This window comes from Pogona vitticeps, chromosome 3, assembly GCF_051106095.1.
Source record: "Pogona vitticeps strain Pit_001003342236 chromosome 3, PviZW2.1, whole genome shotgun sequence".
Taxonomy (NCBI): Eukaryota; Metazoa; Chordata; class Lepidosauria; order Squamata; family Agamidae; genus Pogona; species Pogona vitticeps.
This window is the reverse complement of record NC_135785.1, coordinates 3,997,699-4,018,979: the sequence shown is the minus strand read 5'-3', so window position 1 is coordinate 4,018,979 and position 21,281 is coordinate 3,997,699. Positions and strand designations below refer to the sequence as shown.

The 21,281-nt window shown below is 46.8% G+C and overlaps 1 protein-coding gene and 1 long non-coding RNA gene across 6 annotated transcripts in view; one reads left to right on the top strand and one right to left on the bottom strand.

Moving 5' to 3' along the window:
* Window positions 1-56: 56 nt before the first annotated feature.
* LOC140706095 (mannan-binding lectin serine protease 1-like) overlaps window positions 57-21,281 on the top strand; it is a 99,874-nt gene continuing 78,649 nt past the window's right edge. For all 5 annotated transcript variants that reach the window (XR_013543231.1, XM_078389722.1, XM_078389721.1 and 2 more), the window contains exons 1-2: window positions 57-1,069; window positions 11,910-12,135. Coding sequence is in view for 4 of the 5 variants with exons in the window: in XM_078389722.1 (XP_078245848.1) it covers window positions 1,065-1,069; window positions 11,910-12,135 (231 nt within the window). In the remaining variant the exon portion in view is untranslated. The remainder of the gene's footprint in view (window positions 1,070-11,909; window positions 12,136-21,281) is intronic.
* On the bottom strand, window positions 2,312-11,464 carry LOC140706098 (uncharacterized). Its single transcript, XR_012085834.2, has 2 exons — window positions 10,807-11,464; window positions 2,312-2,446 (listed from the first exon to the last, which is right to left on the bottom strand). It is a non-coding gene; the product is annotated as an uncharacterized LOC140706098 (long non-coding RNA).

Here is a 21,281-nt window from a genome sequence, read left to right as displayed (position 1 = left end):
AATAAATAAATAAATAAATAAATAAATAAATAAACCAGGTCCGACCCCGCTTGGCTTCCAAAACACAGTGAGTCTGGGTGTATTCTGCAAAGCCCATCTTCGAAATAACCCATGGCCGAAGATGCTGGGGGGGTGGAATACATGGACCTTCGGTGCACAAAGTATTTCCTATCTTCCTCAGAGCTTTGGAAAACTATTTTTGAAAGCTGTTCTTTCCCAGATTCCCCCCCCACCACCAGGAAGGTTGGTGGGAGATTTCTAGGAACTGTGGTCCAGAGGGGGTCTTGTTTTCAACCTCTGTCCCTCCTTGCTGGCAGGCTGTGTCCCCCCCCTCCTTAAATTCCTCTAGGTCCAATGAAATCACCGGCCCTTCAGACCCCAGGAGGGTGGGGGGCAAGGATGGAAAGGGGGGGCAGAAGACATTCCGCTGGATGGGAGCTATCCACCCCTTCTTCTGTTCACGCTGGGGAGAGGCGCAGAGGGGCCCAAATTCCAGGCAGGCTTGTGCTGAAGTTTCTCTCCGTCCTCCTCCTTTCGCCCGAGTTTCCAGCATCCTGTTGCGAGGAGCAAATGTTGCCTCCTTTTCCAGCCATCTGGCAAAAAACAGCAGTAGGGAGCCCATCGCTGACAAGATCCAACTGTCCGGACTGACATTCTTGCTTGGAGAGCTGCGCTCTCCTCCTCCTCCTCCTCGCTGGATTCTGCTGCGCGGATTGAGACATCTCTCCCCTGACAAGCCGGGGGAATTGTTGGGGAGGGGTGTGGAAGAACAGGGGAGGGGGGCCGGCAGGTCTGTTTGGGTATGGGCATGTGTGCGTATGTGTGTGAGAGAGGGTGAAGGGGAGAGGATTGCAGGAGGAGGAAGGCGTGACCAGCATGGGGAATGCCAGAGAAGCCCAGACACACAAGAGAGACACATTCTCTTGCGTGCGCTCTTACGCACAGACCCGAACAAAGATAAGCCAGACCTCTGAATATTTGGGACCGCATCAACGGACCCCCCACAAGCTCCTCTCCGACACAACGGAGCGGAGACTCTTCCCAAGAACAGCGGAGAAGGGGAAATGAGGTGAGTTGTGAATCGGATTGAATTTTTAAAATTTCATGCACCCTAGAAGGATGGCTAGGAGGGTCTCTCCAGCGGCTGGAGCCCCGCTTTGTGGGCTGGTGACATGCTGGCCCGGGGCGGTGGGGAGGGGGGGGAGAGAAACACCGGAGATGTCCTTTCCTCGGAAAGGTTCGATCCTGGCTCTCGCTGGTTTGGCTCAGCCGCCCGCCGGTCTCTCCCGGCGCAAAACCTTTCCGGCCCCTGGGGAGTCTTATTCTCCCGGGTGGGTGGTGGTGGCAGGCGGGGACGAAGGGCGCTTTGGGGACGTGCAGAGCGCCTTTCCGATGGAAAGTGGCCATCACAGGAGGAAGAGTGGCTTTCGAAAGGTGTTGGGAAAAGACTCAGGTGCCTTGTTTAAAAGGCTTGTTATAAATAGACATGTATTATCCCCAACTGGTCTGTAGAGGTGCCAGAAGCCGGGAGAAACCTTAATGCAAGACTAGAACGTTGATACCTCTGAATTGTTCTGGGGTTCCTTTCCGCCAGAAATTAATATCCACCTCCTAAATATTCAAGCCTGGCTGAATTTTGAACTGGAATGAAAGTTTTGCACCAAAAAAATATCCTTTTAAAAGCATGTTCATGTTCATGCTTTTAAAAGGTAATCACTGTGTTCCTTTTCCGATTAAGACAATTGGGGGCTGATTTCAAGACTGATTTCAAATTTGGTTGTTTTTTTTTTAAGTTTGGGAAGGGGCGTAGCTCAGAGGGAGGGAGTGTGGCTCCGGGGTAGAACTTCTGCTTTGTATGCAGAAGGTGGCAGATTTAGTCCTATAGCTGTCTCCCCGTAAAGAAGGGAAAGATTCCTGCCTTAAACTCGAGAGAGGATTTGAAACCGCAGGAAGATGCCAGAAACATTTTGGATCGCCATTGCCAATCAGCAAGCATGATATTATTAGACTAGATGGATCAATGCCCCCTGATCTAACATAAGGTGGTTTTCCTAGCTTCCTAAGTCAGTTGCAAGTTTTCTGGCTACACAGGAGTCTTCTTCCATGGAGGTGCAAGTATTGAAGTTTCACAGAATTCTTCTTTGAGAACAATGTTCTTTGCTCTGCTGGAGAAGCCGTTTGACTTCAAAATAAGGTAGCCCAGCCCTCCTAAACCACCCATAGATTTTAGTATCTTTCACTGCTGAACTGATCGTGTTCCAGTTCCAGGATTACGAAAACCGCAGCGCTAGAAAGAAAGCTGAAAGCAAGGGCCATGAAAGAAGTAATTTTATTTGTGGTCAGTCGGTTACTATGTTCATTTCAGTTTGGGATTCAGATCATAAATGTTTCCCTAAAGGTCTGGATTTCTGCTTGTTAAGCAGTTTTAAAGGCAGGCAGTATTTGTCTGTAAAAAAAAATGTTGTTTCATGGTTAGAGAGCGTTGAGCTGAGAATGCGAATTCAGCAGGTGCACAATATCCTCGCACCCTCACGTTTCAAAAAGGCTGGGGCTTTTATGCACCCGTCGTCGAGGCCTGTGGTTCCCAGACTTTGGGCCCTTAGCTAGGAATCTGCCATTCTGAATTTATGGACTGCTGGTCTCAATAGGCTTGGAGTTCCACCTGAGGGGCAAACAGACACCTAATGTGGCTCGCCTGGGGGAAAGGCCTAAGCTTGGGGGCTTGGAGGCCCTATCAAGGCCTAGCACTTCCTCTTCAGAAAGGAAGCTGCCCCAGCGCCTTATTTGTTTATGGGATTTCTATCCCATTTTTTACCTCGGTGTTGTGTCCCAAGGGGGTTGGTCACCTAGCCGCAATCTTGTGCAATATGATGAGCGGCAGAGTATTTGCACTTAAATTAGAATCATGGAATAATTGAGCCGGAAGGGGCCTAAAAGGCCATTGAGTCCAACCCCCACTCAATACAGGAATACAAATCAAAGGAGAGTGTCTGAATTTATCTTGAAGGCCTCCCTGGTTGGAGCGCTCACCACCTCCCCCCTGAGATCATGGGTTCCATTGTCGTACTGCTCTGACAGTTAGGAAGTTTTTCCTGATATTCAGCTGAAATCTGGCTCCCTGTAACTTGAGCCCATTGTTGCATGTCCTGCACTCTGGGATGACTGAGGATAGATCCTGCCCCTCCTCTATAGGACTACCTTTCAAGTATTTGAAAAGTGCGATCCTAGCTCCCCTCAGTCTACTTTTCTCAAGGCTAAACATGCCCAGGCCTTTCCATCTTTACTGAGGTCTAATTCTGATTATGTTTGCAAGTATTAGTTTAAATTAGAACAATGCAATATTTTTGCGTTGAAAATATTCCCCTTGTTTGTGAAGAACGTCCTCCTTTTTGATGTTCCTCGTCTTCCATGCCCTCCTTTTTGGTGTTGATGAGACAGTGACCGCCCTACCTAGGAAGGTTCTCTGCCCTTATTCTATGGGGTGGAAGAAGGATAGGTCCTCCACCCCACCTGCCCTGAGGTGTATAGGATATCCCTGGTGATGAATGATCCCAGTAACGGCAGCTGACACCTGCTTAGGCAAATGGGGATACCCAACGTCCCGCTGGCCAGTCTAAACCATCCCCTTCCTCAGCTGGTCTCTTGCATAACAGGAGCCCTACCAGAGACACCATGCATCTCCATGCAGGTGGAGTTCGGTATGGGCAGACACCGCTGACTTCTCTCGAACCTACATCTCTTCTCTCTGCTGTCCAGTGGTCACATTCAGACCTTGGGTGGCTTTACTCTGAGTGGATGGGGTTTTATCCCCCTATGGAGCCCTGTTGAAGAAGAGGGTTGGTTTAGCTCCGTCGGTTGTAGGGGTCAACAGAAGAGCTTGGAGATGGGACTTTAATTCCCCACAGCGTCTCCTGCAGGAAAGACCAGCTGAGATCTTTTGGAACCTATGGGGTGAGTAGGGTTCCATGACTTTCCATTTACGTGGCCGTGGACAAAATGCATGGTGGTCGCAAGGGGGACTCCTGAAGGAGGGATTAGGAAGTCACTTCTCAGTACTCTACCGCACTGGTTCTTAACCTTGGGTTACTCAGATGTTTTTGAACTGCAACTCCCAGAAGCCTTCACCACCAACTGTGCTGGCTGGGGTTTCTGGGAGTTGCAGTTCAAAAACATTGGAGTAACAAAGGTTAAGAACCACTGCTCTACCATGTTTCCCCAAAAAATAAGACTGGGTCTTATATTAATTTTTCCTTCAAAAAACACATTAGGGCTTATTTTCAGGGGATGTTTTTTTTTTTAATGTACAACCATCTACATTGATTCAAAGGCAGTCATGTCATCTTCTTCTGGTTGTTGCGCAATACTGCACAATGGTGGAGGGCGGAGTTTTAGTTAACTGGGGCTTATTTTGGGGTAGGGCTTATCTTATGAGCTTCCTGAAAATCCTACTAGGGCTTCTTTTCAGGTTAGGTCTTATTTTCGGGGAAACAAGGTATACCTAGGAAATCCTGGGGAAGATTGCAATGCATCATGGGTCCAAAGGACCTTTTCCAGTCCTGTCATTCTGAGATTATTTGCTTGCTGGATAGCTCAGGGCTTTAGGTCTCTGTCTCTGGAGCCAGAGGTTGGGAGTTCAATTCCCCCACTGGGCCCCCTTGAGAGGGGCTGGACTCGATGACCTACAGGGTCATGAAACGTATAACAGTTGTGTGACACTAAAAGCAAGCCTGCATGGATGAGATGATTAATATATTTAGTGAGATAAAAAGCTTTCGCTGATGTTCAGACCACACTGAGCCACTTGATGTATTCCTGTTCAGCTGTTTCACAATGGAACCTGCTTTTGAAGAACTTTTATTCATACGTGAACCGCCTTGGAATAAGAAGCTGCATGTTCTCCTACCGTTTTTGTTTAATTTTGCTTGGTGTTTTGAATGACGATAAACAAGAAGCATGTGTTTTTGTGGTGGGCAGAGGGAAGTCCTGGGAGATCACGAGGCAAAGCCAGCTCACAGGTGTGTTAAGCCAACCAGGGTTGCAGTGGGGGGAGAAGCAGTGGGGCAGCATCAGGAAAGTGGCACCTCTCCAGCCTCAAGAACCAGCACTTGGGTTGGCACTGCTAGAACCGGATGCCCCGCGGGTTTCATTCATGGCCGGGAGTGTGCTTGCACGACTTCTGATCATGTAGGCATCCTTCATTCTCGAGAGACGATGGTAACGTGCTCTGTATGGAGAACTTCGAACAGCGTCTAGTGTGGCTGAGGAGGCCAATTCGAGAGTGACCATATCCCTTCCACATGGAAGACAAATACCATCTGTCCCCTGTCCAGCTCCCTGGTTTTGCTGGTTTCGAGATGGCCTCTTTGCCTTGGCCGGCTGGATGAGGGTCTCTTCAATAGCAGGAACATCATCCAAAACTAAACAATCCATGGCACGAACCAATCTTCGGAATGAAGGAAGATGGATGGCATAATATTCAATCAGGCTCAATGTAAAAGGCCTCCCGGTGAAGTAGTGTTTTCAGCTGCCTCCCAAATGAATACAGGCAAGGGGCCGGGCGCAGCTGCTTGGGGAGTTGATTCCGTAATGTCGGTGCCACCGCCGAGAAGGCCCTGTCTCTCGTAGATCACTTTCGGGCCTCCCTCAGGGTGTTTCTCTTTAAATTGCATTTTTAGAGATGCCAGGAAGATAGTGTGAAGGCTCTGGTGGGAGTCTTAGGGAACTGCTAGACTTCCACATGTCTCCAGACAGAGACCCAGATTCAGAGCAGATTGCACCAGAAAAGAAAGAAGTTGGATTTTATTTTGTGGGGTGAGTTCAATGTGCCTGGGTGCCCCTCCCTTCCCCACTCCTAGCCAGGGACAGGATGCTTCTGCTCAGTAAAAAAAAATAAAAATGTGCCAGTGGTGTTGCAAAACACCAAGGTAATACTGGAAATGCAGGTCATCTACCTTCCTCTTCCGGACACGGGCTGTCCTGTCATTTTGCAGCTCTTTCCCAAGGCCTGCAGCCAGTGGCAGGACGAGGGACTCTGCCCACGACGTCAATAGCTGTAAACCTCCAGTCTCAGGGTTTGGCCCTGAAAATGTAAAGAATGAGAAGCTGGGGACCTGGAAAAAAAACCCAAAGGAAGACCAGATTTGGCCAGCAGAGAGAGACTTTTGGAAGAGGACTTGAGAGATTCCGGTTCTTGTCCCCGCTGAGTCATGAAATTCACTGGTCTGCCGAGTTTTGTGCAGGGATTTACAGGGCAGAATAGCTTCAAGTTCCACAGAGTAGTCCACCGCTTTACTCATTAACTGGCACTTACAGTAACTCACTTGGAGACACCAGTAGTTGACGGAATGAAAGCCGTTTTCTTGACTTACCGTTGGGAACAGAGCAAAGAACCAGCTGACCAACAGACTGCTTTTCATCAAACAGATCTAAACAGACTGACTGCTTCCGACAGATTAAAGAGAGGGAAAGAGACACGGAGTAGAGGGGTGGGGCTCTCTCTGAAATCAGAGACAGGAAGGGAACCATTGATTGGTGCTGGATAGACTGACACTCACCCCAGCCAAGAAAAATCCCTCCCAGCCAAACCTCCTGAAGGCAGTATGCAAAGCTGGGAAAACTCCCAAAACAGGCACACTCTCTCCAGCTGAGCTACCTTTCAGAGCTGCATTGATGACCTTGAGTTTGTTGGAAGGAGAGCAGGAAACAAACAGGCAGCTATAATGGAATGAGAAAGCAGAAAAGCAAAGCAAAGCAAAGCGTGCTGCTTATATGCCGCCCCATAGCGCTTCAAGCACTCTCTGGGCAGTTTACAATTTAATTATGCAGGCTACACATTGCCCCCCCAGCGAGCTGGGTACTCATTTTACCGACCTCGGAAGGATAGAAGGCTGAGTCAACCTTGAGCCGGCTACCTGGGATTTGAACCCCAGGTTGTGAGCACAGTTTTAGCTGCAGTACAACGGTTTAACCACTGCGCCACGAGGGTCTAAGACACTATCTCTAGTGACAGGCTTCAATCTGAATAACTGAAGATGATTCTAGGTGAAGATATTCAGTGTGGACTCTCCTCCCCTCAGTCACGGACATTTGTGGGACACCAGACAACATCACCTTGCCAACCAAGGTCCACATAGTCAAAACTATGGTTTTTCCAGTAGCAATGCATGGAAGTGAGAGCTGGACCATAAAGAAGGCTGACCGCCGAAGAATTGATGCTTTTGAATTGTGGTGCTGGAGGAGGCTCTTGAGAATCCCCTGGACTGCAAGGAGAACAAACCTATCCGTTCTGAAGGAAATCAACCCTGAGTGCTCCCTGGAAGGACAGATCCTGAAGCTGAGGCTCCAATACTTTGGCCATCTCACGAGAAGAGAAGACTCCCTGGAAAAGACCTTGATGTTGGGGAAGTGTGAAGGCAAGAGGAGAAGGGGACGACCGAGGATGAGATGGCTGGACAGGGTCATCAAAGCGATCAACATGAATTTGACCCAACTCTGGGAGGCCGTGGAAGACAGGAGGGCCTGGCATGTGCTCTGGTCCATGGGGTCACAAAGAGTCGGACACAAGTTAACGACTAAACAACAAAAAGAAGCATCCACAATGTCTTATACTGGCAGACTAATGGTGACTAGTAACCACCCAGTGCGAAATCATTTCCCCTGTAAGGGGAGCAAAAGGTCTCTGGCAGATCAGAAAGTCATCTGCACAGTATGGTTGTCGTTGATAAAGAGCTTTTTTCCCTGCCCTTCGGATATGCTATCAGCAACATAGACGTGAGCCAGTACCGTCTGTAGGTTCGCGGCACGTTATCAGATGCTGAAACCACACTCCTGCTCCCGAGGACGTGGTCCTAGCAAGCATGAGCCACCTCCCGAGGGTCAGTCCCGAAACAAAGCAAGCTCACCTGAAAGCTGCAGGAAAAGCTTTTGTCAAGACAATCGTCTTGTCCCCGGTCAGCTTTTTCAAGAGGGGAGTGTCCTCTGGGAAGTCCACCCGTGGGCCACCTCTGCACTTTAATATTGTTCTCCAGAGGCCACTGATACTTCCACGATCAGAAGGGGGGCGGGAGAGACAGAATGATGGTGCGTCACCAAAGGAAATCTCTCCCCAGAAAGGTTTGTGAGATGATCCACCCACAAGTGTCCCAAGATCACCTGCCCATTCCATGAAATGTCAGAACCAGTAACTAGGTCCTTGCCATGTCATAGCAGGTAACCCCTGTATAGCAGTTACAAAACAAGATGTGTCCAGGTGGGGCAGGCCATGTAGATCCCCTGTGTAATGTTCTCTCTTGCAGACTTTTGAATTTCCAACAAAATTCTTTTCCTACGTGGTAGAAGTACAGCGATCCACAGACAAGAGTAGCTACGCGTTCCCAGAGCCCACCCCTTGCTCATTAACTAGCACTTAAAGTCTCAGTAACTCAATCAGAGATATTTTTAGATGAAAGAGGAAGGAAGGAAGGAAGGAAGGAAGGAAGGAAGGAAGGAAGGAAGGAAGGAAGGAAGGAAGGAAGGAAGGAAGGAAGGAAGGAAGGAAGGAAGGAAGGAAGGAAGGAAGGAAGGAAGGAAGGAAGGAAGCTGATGATGGATGGAAGGAAGGAAGGAGGTGCGGAAGGAAGGAAGGAAGGAAGGAAGGAAGGAAGGAAGGAAGGAAGGAAGGAAGGAAGGAAGGAAGGAAGGAAGGAAGGAAGGAAGGAAGGAAGGAAGGAAGGAAGGAAATCACCAATCAATCAGTTTTCCCCCGTGGCCCTTGCTCATGTTGTTGGAAGGGACTTGTGGATAACTACTTGTTACAAATCTCAGTTCTTTGGAAGAGAAGGGGCCAAAGATATCTTTCCGCTCAGTCTCATTAACTGTCTATGTTTTGAACTGGAAGCCAAATCGGGCAATTAAAACCGCATCTGCATCGACCCTAACTCAGCCCATCCGTTCACAACCTTCGGCTCCAGAGCCCTGACATAAATTCCACTAAGAAGCACGTCACTTTCCATGATCTGGCTACTCTCATTTGCCTTTTCGTTCCCCGAAGTGTAGGCTGTCCGACTTGTTTTACTTTACGCCTCGACTGATTTCCGTTTCAGACATCCACTGTGCAGCCGACACCAGCTGAACACCCTTAAGACAGGCTGAGAACCTTTTTGCCTGCAGGCTTACTAACTTATGTTAGAGGATGGGCCATCGGGGTCTTTGACCCCATAGGTTTTTGGACTCCAGTTCCCATCAGCCCCCCAATCATCCTTTGCCAAATATGGTAAGAGACTACCGGTTCTCCAGCCCTGAAACAGAAGATGCCTACCCGAAACAGAAACAAAAGAACCTTACAATTAAATAATAATAATAATCCCATTGCTGGTGTCAACAAAGAGTAGACCAATTGAATCAAGCTCTGAAGGGTTGGTCAACAGTCATGCCAATCCTATGAAGCCAGTGGGTTCACCTTGCATGGAATTAGCACTAGGATGCTGGTCATAGGTTTTAGAATTCCATCTGAAAAAGAGGAGGAAATATTTAACCCTCCCTTCTTGCCATGTTTCTACTCAGAATTCCCATGAAAGAGGTAGGAAGGGAAGGGGTTAAGCAACCATCTTCTCTAGTTCCCATCTAGAAAGGAACGTCTTAAGGAATCAGAAGGGCTGTCAGCTAGAACAAGGAGCACGTTTAACAACTTCTCCGCAGTCCCATTGCATCACACCCGAACAGACCCATAGATGTATCCCGGAGTCCTTCCCTCATTTTTAGAAAGCTTGTGAAACTTGTGCTTTTAAAGAGGCCTTTAAGAGTATCCTCCCCTCGTGGGAGAACTGCTGATCTATTGTTTTACGTCTTATTTCTTCTTTAGCATAGACTAATTTTGCAGCTGTTGCAATTGTGGTTTTTTTAGGAATCGCATGGTCTTTTTGATGGTTATGGACTGGGAAGGATTTGTTTATCCTGTTGTAAACCTCCCAGAGTAATGCCTTGTTGCTAGATGGACATAGTATAAAAAATGGAACGAACGAACGAACGAACGAACGAACGAACGAACGAACGAACGAACGAACGAACTAACTAACTAACTAACTAACTAACTAACTAACTAACTAACTAACTAGTGGATTCAAGCTACAAGAAATAAGATTTTGACTAAATATTAGTAAAAACTTCCTAACAATAAGATCTATCCAATAATAGAGCAAGCTTTGCTGGAAAGTGGTGGACTCTCCTTTGTTTAGGCTGAATAGAAGAAAATAACTTCTTAACTGTTAGAGCAGTATGACAATGGAACCCATGATCTCAGGAAGTAGTTAGCATTCCAACACTGGAGGCCTTCAAGAGAAAATTTGACACCCATCCATTAGATATGTTTTGCCTTGGATTCCTTTATTGAGCAAGGGGCTGGATTTGATGGCTTGATAGGTCCTTTCCAACTCCATTGTGAGGGATGCGTTAACTGGATCAGCAAGTGGTTGCACTCAATGAGCCTTTGGATCCCTTCCAAATGCTCCAGTTCTATTAGACTTCCCAGAAACCCTTTGACAGTATAGCCAGTAGCTATGGCCAGCTGCAGGAGTCATAGTTTCTGGGTGTTATAGTTTTTTTAAAAAAGGAACTGCTTCAGATCGGATCATAGCAGAGGCAGGAGGCCATGAGTTCATGGATTGTATGGTTGCAAATTTCTGGCACTGAGTTGAGGGCTGATGAGAGACCACCATGCCCTTTCCTGCACCCTGCATCTCTATAATTCAGTTACCCAGCTGGGAAAGGAATAGCCTTTTCTCACTCAAGGGGCATGATATCTGAGAGTAGACTCCATTAGGACACTCTTACCTGGGAGTAAGTCCAACTGAGCATCAACGAGCATCCTTCTAAATAAATGTTGCACACTGAGGGTTGTACAGGATTTCTGCTGAAGGGGAGAAGGCAGGAAACCTCAAACACCAATGTAGTCCGAAAAAGTAATTTTCCCATAGAGATGGGCACGAACCATAAAAACAATGAATTAGGCTGGTTCGTGGCTAACCAGGAGCTACCACAACCCTCTCAAAAAAAAAAAAAAAAAGCTGGTTCACGGTTCATTTATTCCAGTTCATTCTTTGGGTGGGCCCCTCCTGCTCCTGTCTTCTGTCACCAATCCCTAGGAGGAAAAGCTGAAAGAATTGGGCATGATTAGCCTGGAGAATAGAAGACGGAGGGGAGGGAGGACAGCACTTTTCAAATATTTGAAAGGCTGCCATACAGAGGAAGGGCAAGATCTGTTCCCAATCATCCTAGAGTGTTGGACACACAACCGTGGGCTCAAGTTAAGGGAAGCCAGATTTCCTAACTGTTAGAGCAGTACAACCCGTTACCTCAGGAGTTGGCAAGTGCTCCAACACTGGAGGCGTTCAAGAAAAACCTGGATAATCACCTAGCAGATCTGCTTTGATTGTATTCCTGCCTTGAGCAGGGGGTTGGACTTGATGGCCTTGTAGGCCCCTTCCAACTTCACTTTTCTATGATTTCTGTGATTTCTGCGCATGCACCAGCCACCGAGCTGATAAGCGTGCATGTGTAGGCTTTGAGGATGGCGGCAGCAACAGTGGAGTGGCAGACCCAGGCAGGGAGGTGACCAAGGGAGTGGGTAGGAGTCACCAACGAAGCATCAAGGAGGGGAACAATCAGAGCTTTCTTTCATTTTAGCAAACAGGATCCCCTGAACTGGTTTGCAAAACGAATCGCGAACTACCCCGATTTGTCAGTTTTTCGGTTCATGGCTTGGTTTGTGTCCATCTCTACACCTCCATGCCCTGGGGCAGATTATGCCTTAAAAGTGTTTATTTGTTGCATGGGGGTTGACAGTGGTGCTCTTCTTGGCCGATGAAAATGGGAGGATGGGGGAACGAAGCCCATTGCCAGGCGTGCGTGTATATGCCTGTGTGTGTCTTTCCTAGGTGCTTCCTGGTTTGGTCCCTTTGCGCCTTCCATCTCGTCAATGCAGATGCCGTTGAGCTGACGGACATGTTTGGGGAGATCCAGTCCCCCAACTTTCCTGATTCCTACCCCAGTGATTCTGAAGTGACGTGGAACATATCGGTGCCAGACGGATTCCGCATCAAGCTCTATTTCATGCATTTTGATCTTGAGTCGTCTTATCTCTGCGAATACGACTACGTGAAGGTGAGCTCCGTCGCATCTTGTCTCGGGAAGCGCTGATTGCTTCCCCACTCCCGGCCTCTAACCTTCCATCTGGGCTGGACTACAACTCACATCATCCCCATCTAGAATGCTATGATGGGAGTTGTAATCCACCCAACATGACTACAAAGCACAATGTTGTTTCATACTTTTAATCTGCACAGACCTCCTGTCCTCCTTGGTTTGATTTAACTCGAATTTCTAACCACATTCCAAAATTAAAGTGCGAACTATTTAGCACAGCTCTGATCACGTTCGCACCTTCTCCCTTTCTGTGTTCCGTTTGTGATGGGAGTGTTAATAAATGGGAGCGCCAAAAAAGGACTGGCAAATGATATGTGTGTAATTTTAATCTGATTGCCTGCAAGATTCCTTTACAGTTCAGCCCTGGCATGTTTTATTTACATGATGTGCTTCCGTGTATTGGTCAGATGCACTGTAACAGAATATTATTTTCTTTCTTTATTATTACTGTAATTTTATTATTATTTTCCTAAGGCACATACTTTGTGACCTCAGACTGTTTAGGGGTACAGCTGTGGATATGAGTTGAGTTGATCCAGAATTGGTTTGATAACACATTCATTGACTTAACAGCACATGATTATTACAAGCCAGCAGGATAGTTCAGAGGGTTGAGGTCTCTGGCTACGGAGCCAGAGGCTGGGAGTTTGATACCCCGCAATGGGCCTCCTTGCCAAGGGCTGGACTGGATGATCCCGCAGGATCCCTTCCAGCATTGCAGGTCTAAGATTATTAGCTGGCTGGCTGGCTCAGTGCTTTAGGTCTCTGGCCGTGAAGTCAGAGAGACTGAGAGTTCAATTCCCCCTCTGCTCCTTAACTTGATGATCTATAAGGTCCCTTCCAGCTCTGCATTTATAAGATGATGATGATGATGATACATGCATCAGAATTGACTTGTCCATTGGCCTTTGTTAGCTGCAGTTTTCCTCTTAAAGTGATGTATTTCGCTGTGCTTCTAAAATGCATACTTTGAGATATGTATTTGGAGTGCTTTGTTCCTCTTGTGTAATAGCCCCCAACATATTCAGATCTTGCAGAGATGCCGTTTGGAAGACATTGTCTGTGATTTGCAGCTCTCTCTAGGGTTACCACATTTCAGAGTGCTGGCTGAGGTCTCAGCGTGTTGTTCTGTTTTTCTGGATCTCCCAGATGTGGGGATGGCATCTGGCCTAATGGTCTTGAAAAGGGGACTGGACAGATTCCTGGAGGAAAAGTCCATCGCAGGCGACAAGCCATGATGGGGATGTATGATCTCCAGGCTTCGAAAGAAGGGACCTCCAAAAGCCAGATGCAGGGGAAGAGGGGGATCAGGAGACAGGGTCTCTCGTGGTCTCGGGGGCTCCCAGAGGCGTCTGGTGGGGCCATGGTGAGATCCAGGAAGCTAGAGTAGTGGGTCCTGGGCCTGATCCTGCAGGGCTCTTCTTAACCCTTTCGTGTCCCACCGCTGCGGTATCACAAAGCCCCCCCCCCTCTGGACATTGCAAGGATTCACCCACTGCTCTCAGTGTTGGCCCCGAAATCTTATGGGACAGATGCAGCTGATCTGTCAACTTTAGCTGCCTTTTCCTCCTTATTTTTTCCCCACCCACAGAAATCTATCAAGCAGGGAAAGATGAAAGATCTGTACAGTGCCTTGGACCGTTCCCCCTAGAATTCAACCATCTGGATGCAGAAAAGCATACTTTTTGAGTCAAAATACATTCAAAAATACCTGTTTATATATCAAGGAAGTGCAGGGAGTGCTAATCAAGTTTCCGGACAACACAACATTGGGTGGAATCGCGAACACCCCAGAAAACAGAAACATCATTCAAAATGATCTGGATAGGCTGGAGCACTGGGCCGAAAGCAACAGAATGAAATTTAACAGGAAGAAGTGCAAAGTCCTGCAGTTAGGAAAAAGAAATCAAATGCACGTTTACAAGATGGGGAAATACCTGGCTCAGCGATGCCACAAGAGAGAAGGGTCTTGGAATTGTCATAGATCACAAGCTAAACATGAGCCAACAGTGTGATGTGGCTACAAAAAAGGCCAATGCTATTTTAGGCTGCATTAATTGAAGTACAGTTTTCAAATCCCGTGAGGGGCTGGTCCCCCTCTATTCAGCCCTGGTTAGGCCTCATCTAAGAGTCCTGTGTCCAGTTCTGGACACCACACTTCAAGAAGGATGGTAACAAATGGGAACAAGTTCAGTGGAGGGCAACAAGGATGATGATCAGGGGGCTGGAAACCAAGCCTTATCAGGAAAGGCTGAAAGAACTGGGCATATTCAGCCTGGAGAAAAGAAGACTGAGGGGAGATAATATGATAGCACTTTTCGAAGACTTGAAAGGCTGTCCTACAGAGGAGGGGCAGGATCTGTTCTCGATCATCCAGGAGTATGGGGCAAGCAACAATAGGTTCAAGTGACAGGAAGCCAAATTTTGGATGAATATCAGGAAAAACGTCCTAACTGTTCGAGCAGTATGACAAAGGAACCAATGAACGCTTGATGGATTTGATGGCCTTATTAGGCCCCTTCCAACTCAGTCATTATTCTCTGATTCTAAGGACTGAAAACATCCGGTGGTTGTCACAGCAGAATCTTTTCACATCCCTATAGCTTCCAGATCAGCTTGCTCTGTTTCGTGATTGGACAAAAGAAGACTGGCACAGCTTTCATTTGCAAGGGTGATTATTCCATTTTATTTATTTATTTATTCCATTTATTTATTCTATTTATATCCCACCTATCTGGTCATATTGATCAGACAGTCTCAGCGCAACAGCCTGTTGAAATCCTGCCTTTGGAAGGTTAACAGACGTCACTTTCCAATCCAAGCTATTTGTAATAGGTAGTTTAACGTTCAGATTAGGATCCTGCACTCACTTAACTGGAAGTCAGCCCTGCTTAATAGGATGTACTTCTAAGGAGGAAGAAGAAGAAGAAGAAGAAGAAGAAGAAGAAGAAGAAGAAGAAGAAGAAGAAGAAGAAGAAGAAGAAGAAGAAGAAGAAGAAGAAGAAGAAAGGTAACAACTTTAACAATAACCAATCTATTTCAGTGTGATATTACAATTACCAGCTGGAATCCTCCATTGTATATTTCTGCCTACAAGGCTATTAAGCTTAAGATCAAGTTTTTGTCCTACAATGGACGTCCACTGTTGTCTAAGAACAGGCTGCCTGGCATGCCACAAGTCCAGACAGCCGCAAACGTTTTCCATTGCTGCTCTCATTAATCTTATATGAGTCCTCTGCTGAAAAACAGGAATGAAAAAAAAGATAGGATTTGAACTCTGTGGTCCAAACTAAACATGGAACCAAACTGATCACAGATGAAAAGAGGGGAAATAATCAGAGAGGCTGGCAAGTCTTCAGGTGCAAAGCCCAAGTCCGACTCCAGGTCTTCTATCCCGAGTCGCTAAGCCCTACTCCCTCTTACAGGCATGTCATAAGAATGGTTGAAGGTTGGATTCCAAAAGATCTCCTGGATGGAGAATGAGTGCAGGGAAATCTCCCCAGAGGGAGACCCCAACTGCGATACAAGGAGATCTGCAAGTGGGATCTGAAGGCCTTAGGAATGGACCTCAACAGATGGGAAACCTTGACGTCTGAGCATTCAGCCTGGAGGCAGGCGGTGCATCACGGCCTCTCCCAATTTGAAGAGACCCTTGTCCAGCAGGCCGAGGCCAAGAGGCTGTCCCGAATCGGGGAGCTGGACAGGGGACAGATTGTATTTGTCTTCAGTGTGGAAGGGATTGTCACTCTCAAATTGGCCTCCTCAGCCACAGTAGACGCTGTTCCAAGTCCTCCATACAGAGCACATTACCCTCGTCTCTCGAAACTGAAGGATGCCTAAACTATTTCCCAAGGGGGGAAAAAGGTGTGTGGGTTGGTTCTGAGTCGCAAGTCAAGTCTGAGTCATGGAGTCCACCCACCCCAAGTTGAATCCGAATCAAGCCACCGGTAGGACTTAAGCCCTGCAACTCAAAGTCCCCATCTCTGGAAATAATTAAAACTTGGGATTAAATACTGACAGACATGTCCAGTTCCAAAAAAACCAGGGGATCCCTTCCAGCTCTGCAGTTTTAATCCTCTAACCAGGATGTATCTCATTCCTACTTTTGCTGAAGGAGGAGAGCCAGCAGTGATAAGGTTCTTTTCAACCAGATCTTGAATAGTTACTCTTTTGAACTACAGCTCCCAGAACCACCTGCATGCCATCATTTTAAAAAGTAATTTTGCTTTGGAGATACTGCATGATGATATACTGTACTACATAATAAAGTTGTTGTTGTTTAGTCATTAAGTCATGACCGACTCTTTGTGACCCCATGGACCAGAGCACGCCAGGCCCTCCTGTCTTCCACTGCCTCCCGGAGTTGGGTCAGATTCATAGTTGATCGCTTCGATGACACTGTCCATCTATCTCCTCCTCGGTCGTCCCCTTTTCCTCTTGCACTCACACTTTCCCAACATCAGGGTCTTTTCCAGGGAGTCTTCTCTTCTCATGAGATGGCCAAAGGATTGGAGCCTCAGCTTCAGGATCTGTCCTTCCAGGGAGCACTCGGGGTTGATTTCATTTAGAATGGATAGGTTTGTTCACCTTGCAGTCCAAGGGACTCTCAAGAGCCTCCTCCAGCACCACAATTCAAAACCATCAATTCTTGGGCGATCAGCCTTCTTTATAGTCCAACATAATAAAGCAGTCACTCCCTGTTCACTGCATTCCCACCTTGTCTGCTGAAGGCAGTTGGAGCACGCTACCTAACAGTAGGTCTGGCCCTCAGTAAAAAGCACCCCATGGGTTAATCGACTGTGGCCAGGCTATTTTTGGCAACAATGAACTGACTGTCTTTTAGCATCAAAAGATGCTTAGTAGACTTTTTCAAGCCCCCTGCCATGGCGAGGTTTTTGTTATGTCAGGGGCATTGCTTAATTTGTTTTGCATTTTTGGAAATTCACGAGGCTGGAAAGCAACGGCAGGGTCAATGGGTGGGGAAGGCACAGAAGTCAATGAGGAGTCAACTGAGGAAGGACGAGAAAGAGATTGGAGCATTTTTCTCTAAGTGATTTTGGAAATTTCAACAGGGATTTGCTAAGAAGGAGCAATCATTTAAAACATTTACAGTACTTAAATCTTCCGAAGGCAACTCAATTTGTTCAGGAACCATTGGGAAGATGTCAGGGTTAAGAAAAGCAAGACGGTCTAATCTGTTGCCTTAAGAAAAATCCCATACAGATTATTAGCGCAGTATCTTTATGCAGCCGAGCATAAAAACATAAAAATGTGTGCAAGCTTTCACTATTTACAGGTGTTTTCATCAAGCATGTGTCACCCAAGTTTGGTCCAAGTTGGGAGCAGGGACAACAGACTTAATTCTGAAATTATGGGCTGCAACCCTAAAGGCAACAATTGGTTGCAACAAGAGAATGAGCAGGCTTTGTCAACACTTGCACAAATCCCTTCAATTCAAAGGGTCTACTCTTGCTCACACTAATCTTTGGGTTTAGCCCACTTTGTCCACCAGTGGAAAGAGGATGGGGTCTCAGCCATTCAAAGGAGACCACACAAAGTTTGAACCCGTATCCTCCTCCCACAAGCCTTTTGCAGACTCTCCATCTGTGTCCATCTCAAGAAGCTAACTTGGTCCCAACAACAGCTATGAGACCCTAGGACTTTTATAAAAGTATGTCCTTTTCTGAACTACCCACCAGAATGTGGGGCACAACCTGAAGAAGATGGGTTAGCATCAAAAGCTCACTGTCAGTAGTTTGCTTATTATTATTTTTTAGTGATCTAATAAAGGTCTGATCACCTGCTCCTACACTACCCTTTAGTCATTAAGTCATGTCTGACTCTTCGTGACCCCATGGACCAGAGCACACCAGGCCCTCCTGTCTTCCACTGCCTCCCGGAGTTGGTCAAATTCGTTTTGGTCGCTTCAATGACCCTGTCCAACCATCTCATCCTCTGTCATCCCCTTCTCCTCTTGCCTTCACACTTTCCCAACATCAAGGTCTTTTCCAGGGAGTCTTCTCTTCTCATGAGGTGGCCAAAGTACTGGAGCCTCATCTTCAGGATCTGTCCTTGTAGTGAGCACTCAGGGTTGATTTCTTTCAGAACGGATCGGTTTGTTCTCCTTGCAGTCCAGGGGATTCTCAAGAGCCTCCTCCAGCACCACAATTCAAAAGCATCAATTCTTCGGCGGTCAGCTTTCTTTATGTTCCAGCTCTCACTTCCATACATCACGACAGGAAAAACCATAGCTTTGACTATGCAGACCTTTGTCGGCAAGATGATGTCTCTGCTTTTTAAGATGCTATCTAGGTTTGTCATTGCTTTCCTCCCAAGAATTTATTTATTTATTTTATTTATATCCCGCCTATCTAGTCGATTAAGACCACTCTAGGCGTCTTTTAATTTGATGGCTGCTGTCACCATCTGCAATGATCATGGAGCCCAAGAAGGTAAACTCTGTCACTGCCTCCAGAGCTTCCCCTTCTGTTTGCCAGGAGGTGATGGGACCAGTGGCCATGATCTTAATTTTCTTTGATGTAGAGCTTCAGACCATTTTTGGTGTTCTCCTCTTTCACCCTCATTACGAGATTCTTTAATTCCTCCTCACTTTCTGCCATCAGAGTGGTATCATCTGCATATTGGAGGTTGTTGATATTTCTTCCGGCAATCTTAATTTCAGCTTGGGATTCCTCCAGTCCAGGCTTTTGCATGATGTATTCTGCATATAAGTTAAATAAACAGGGAGACAATATACAGCCCTGTCATACTCTTTTTCCCAATTTTGAACCAATCAGTTGTTACATATCCAGTTCTAACTGTTGCTTCCTGTCAGTGCAGGGATAAAATCACAGCACTGTAGAGTTAGAAGCAAAGGTGTCACCAGAAATTTGGGCCCCCGGGGTAAAATTGCACCCTCTCCCATCTGTTTTATGGCAAGGTGGAGGTGTGCAATGTGTTCCCTCCAAGAAAACAGAGAAGCAGAACATCGGGCCCCTCAAAAGAAGAGAATGTTTCTGTTTTCAATAAAAGAAAAGGGTAAAGGGAAGGAAAAGAAAGAGATTGGTGCCAGGATTCCTATTTATTTTCCTATTCCTCGTCTGTAAATTCATCTCTAGATTTTAGTTGCCTTCAGATTTTGACACCCTGGAGCAGAGCCCGAGTTTCCCCATCTTATGTTGGAAGGAACACCAGGGTTGTGTTTTAGATGCTGCGCACACAGTCTGGTGGACCACAGACGGTGTGCGCTGCATCTAAACAGAGATGTCCTCCCCTGCAAGAAAATGGGGGGACGATTCCTCTTTCTCAGACGAGTGAGCTGAAATTGAAGGGATGGAGACATGGATGAAAGATTTATGCGTGAGTCAGAGAAGCAGAGCTCCTTTCTGGCCCGAGAAGCAAGGAACATCTTGAACCGGCCGCTCGCATTCCTGGGAGGCAGCCGGGCAGAGGCTCAGCTTTGGACAGGACACATAAACAGTTCCAGATTTCTGTGGCTTTGGCAGCGCCTCTAATGCCACAAAGCCAGCCTAGAACAAGCCTCGGCCCCAGCCTCCCTTCCAAATGACAAAGACGGCTCTCCCTTCCATCCTCAGTGACACCGACCTCCCAGGGGAGCCTCGGCATTTGCCACTGACACCTTCTGCGCCTTCTTCCACAAACCTCGTGCAACTCCCGAACGCCTGTCGAAGAAAAGGACTTTGCTTGTCCCCACGAGCGTTCGTTTCTCCAAAAAACCACGTCCTCTTGGATCGCTTTTGTCTTTCCAGTTCTGTAGCTCTTTGAGCAAATGACTTGTGACACAGGGCGGAACCCAGATCCTGAGCAAGTGTGTAATGAGTGAATGGAAGTAAATTCGTGCCAGGTCGCCGTTGCTTCCCCCCTTTGCCACTCATCTTGGAACCCAGCATCAAATGGATTGGCGAAGAATGTTGCCAGCAAGTGCGGTGATGGCCATAAACACAGGGTTCGATCACATGTTAAGGCAAATGTGCATTTCCTCCTCTTGCAATGTTATCCCTCCTGGCACGCAAATCTTTCAGCACTATGTGCACCAGACATCAAAAGAAAGCCATGCTCTCTCCTAGTTGGCACGCTGCAAAAAAGCAAGCAAAATTGCCAGATGCAGGCAAGTTCAAGTTATAATAAACAGACAAGTTTTTTTCTTTTAAGGGTGCACTGCTTCTAGAGACGGAATCAGTGTTTCATCTCGTGAGGCCCTTAGATATGGCCCCGGTGACAAAGTCTGTTCCTTCCTTCTCTAAACGGATCTGGCCATTTAATCACTTACAAGCACATTTCTATAAATGTATTCTCGAAGGCTTTCATGGCTGGGATCTGATGGTTCCACATCTCTATAAACTTTAACCATGGCCATTGTTCCAATGTGTATCCTTGGTTTTTCTCACCCTGATAGGAAAGAACCAGGGATTGCAAAAATTGTCCTCTTCACCCTGAAAGAGGGCGAGACATTTTCTGGTCATATCAACTCTGCAGTTTTTGCCCAAATCGAATCATTTCTGTAAATTGTGCGAAAATGTCATGGATGGCTCATGGCGTAGCCTTTGGAAAATTAGAAGCATCAGATGGGGAGCATTTTTTTCCTTTTAAGCAACCAGCCTGTTCTTCAGTACTTCTGCATCTTACTCGCATCAGCTTTGCCATGGAAACCCATTGGGAGTGCGGAATTGGGAAAAATACTTCAAAACTCCATTCGGGTCCGCTTGATGGCATATAATCATCATCATTATCGGCGGCAGCAGCAGCAGCAACAAGAAGAAGAAGAAGCCAACCTGTCCTTCTGTTTCAGAAAGAATTAGGAAAAGGCCACATAGTTCCTAGGATTACACAAACACAAGAGAAGGGTGATGCCTTTATTGAACCATTAAAGAACCAAACAAACTACAAACTTTCATGGATAAAATCCCACTTCATCAAGCTGGGCACCATTTCTTCATGGGTAGCACAGAAAAATGGTAGATAAGACTCCCAAAAAGGCCATGTTGGTTCTAGCCGCCCAGAGTGGTCGGAAGACCAGATGGGCGGGGTATAAATTGAATGAATGAATGAATGAATGAATGAATGAATGAATGAATAAATAAATA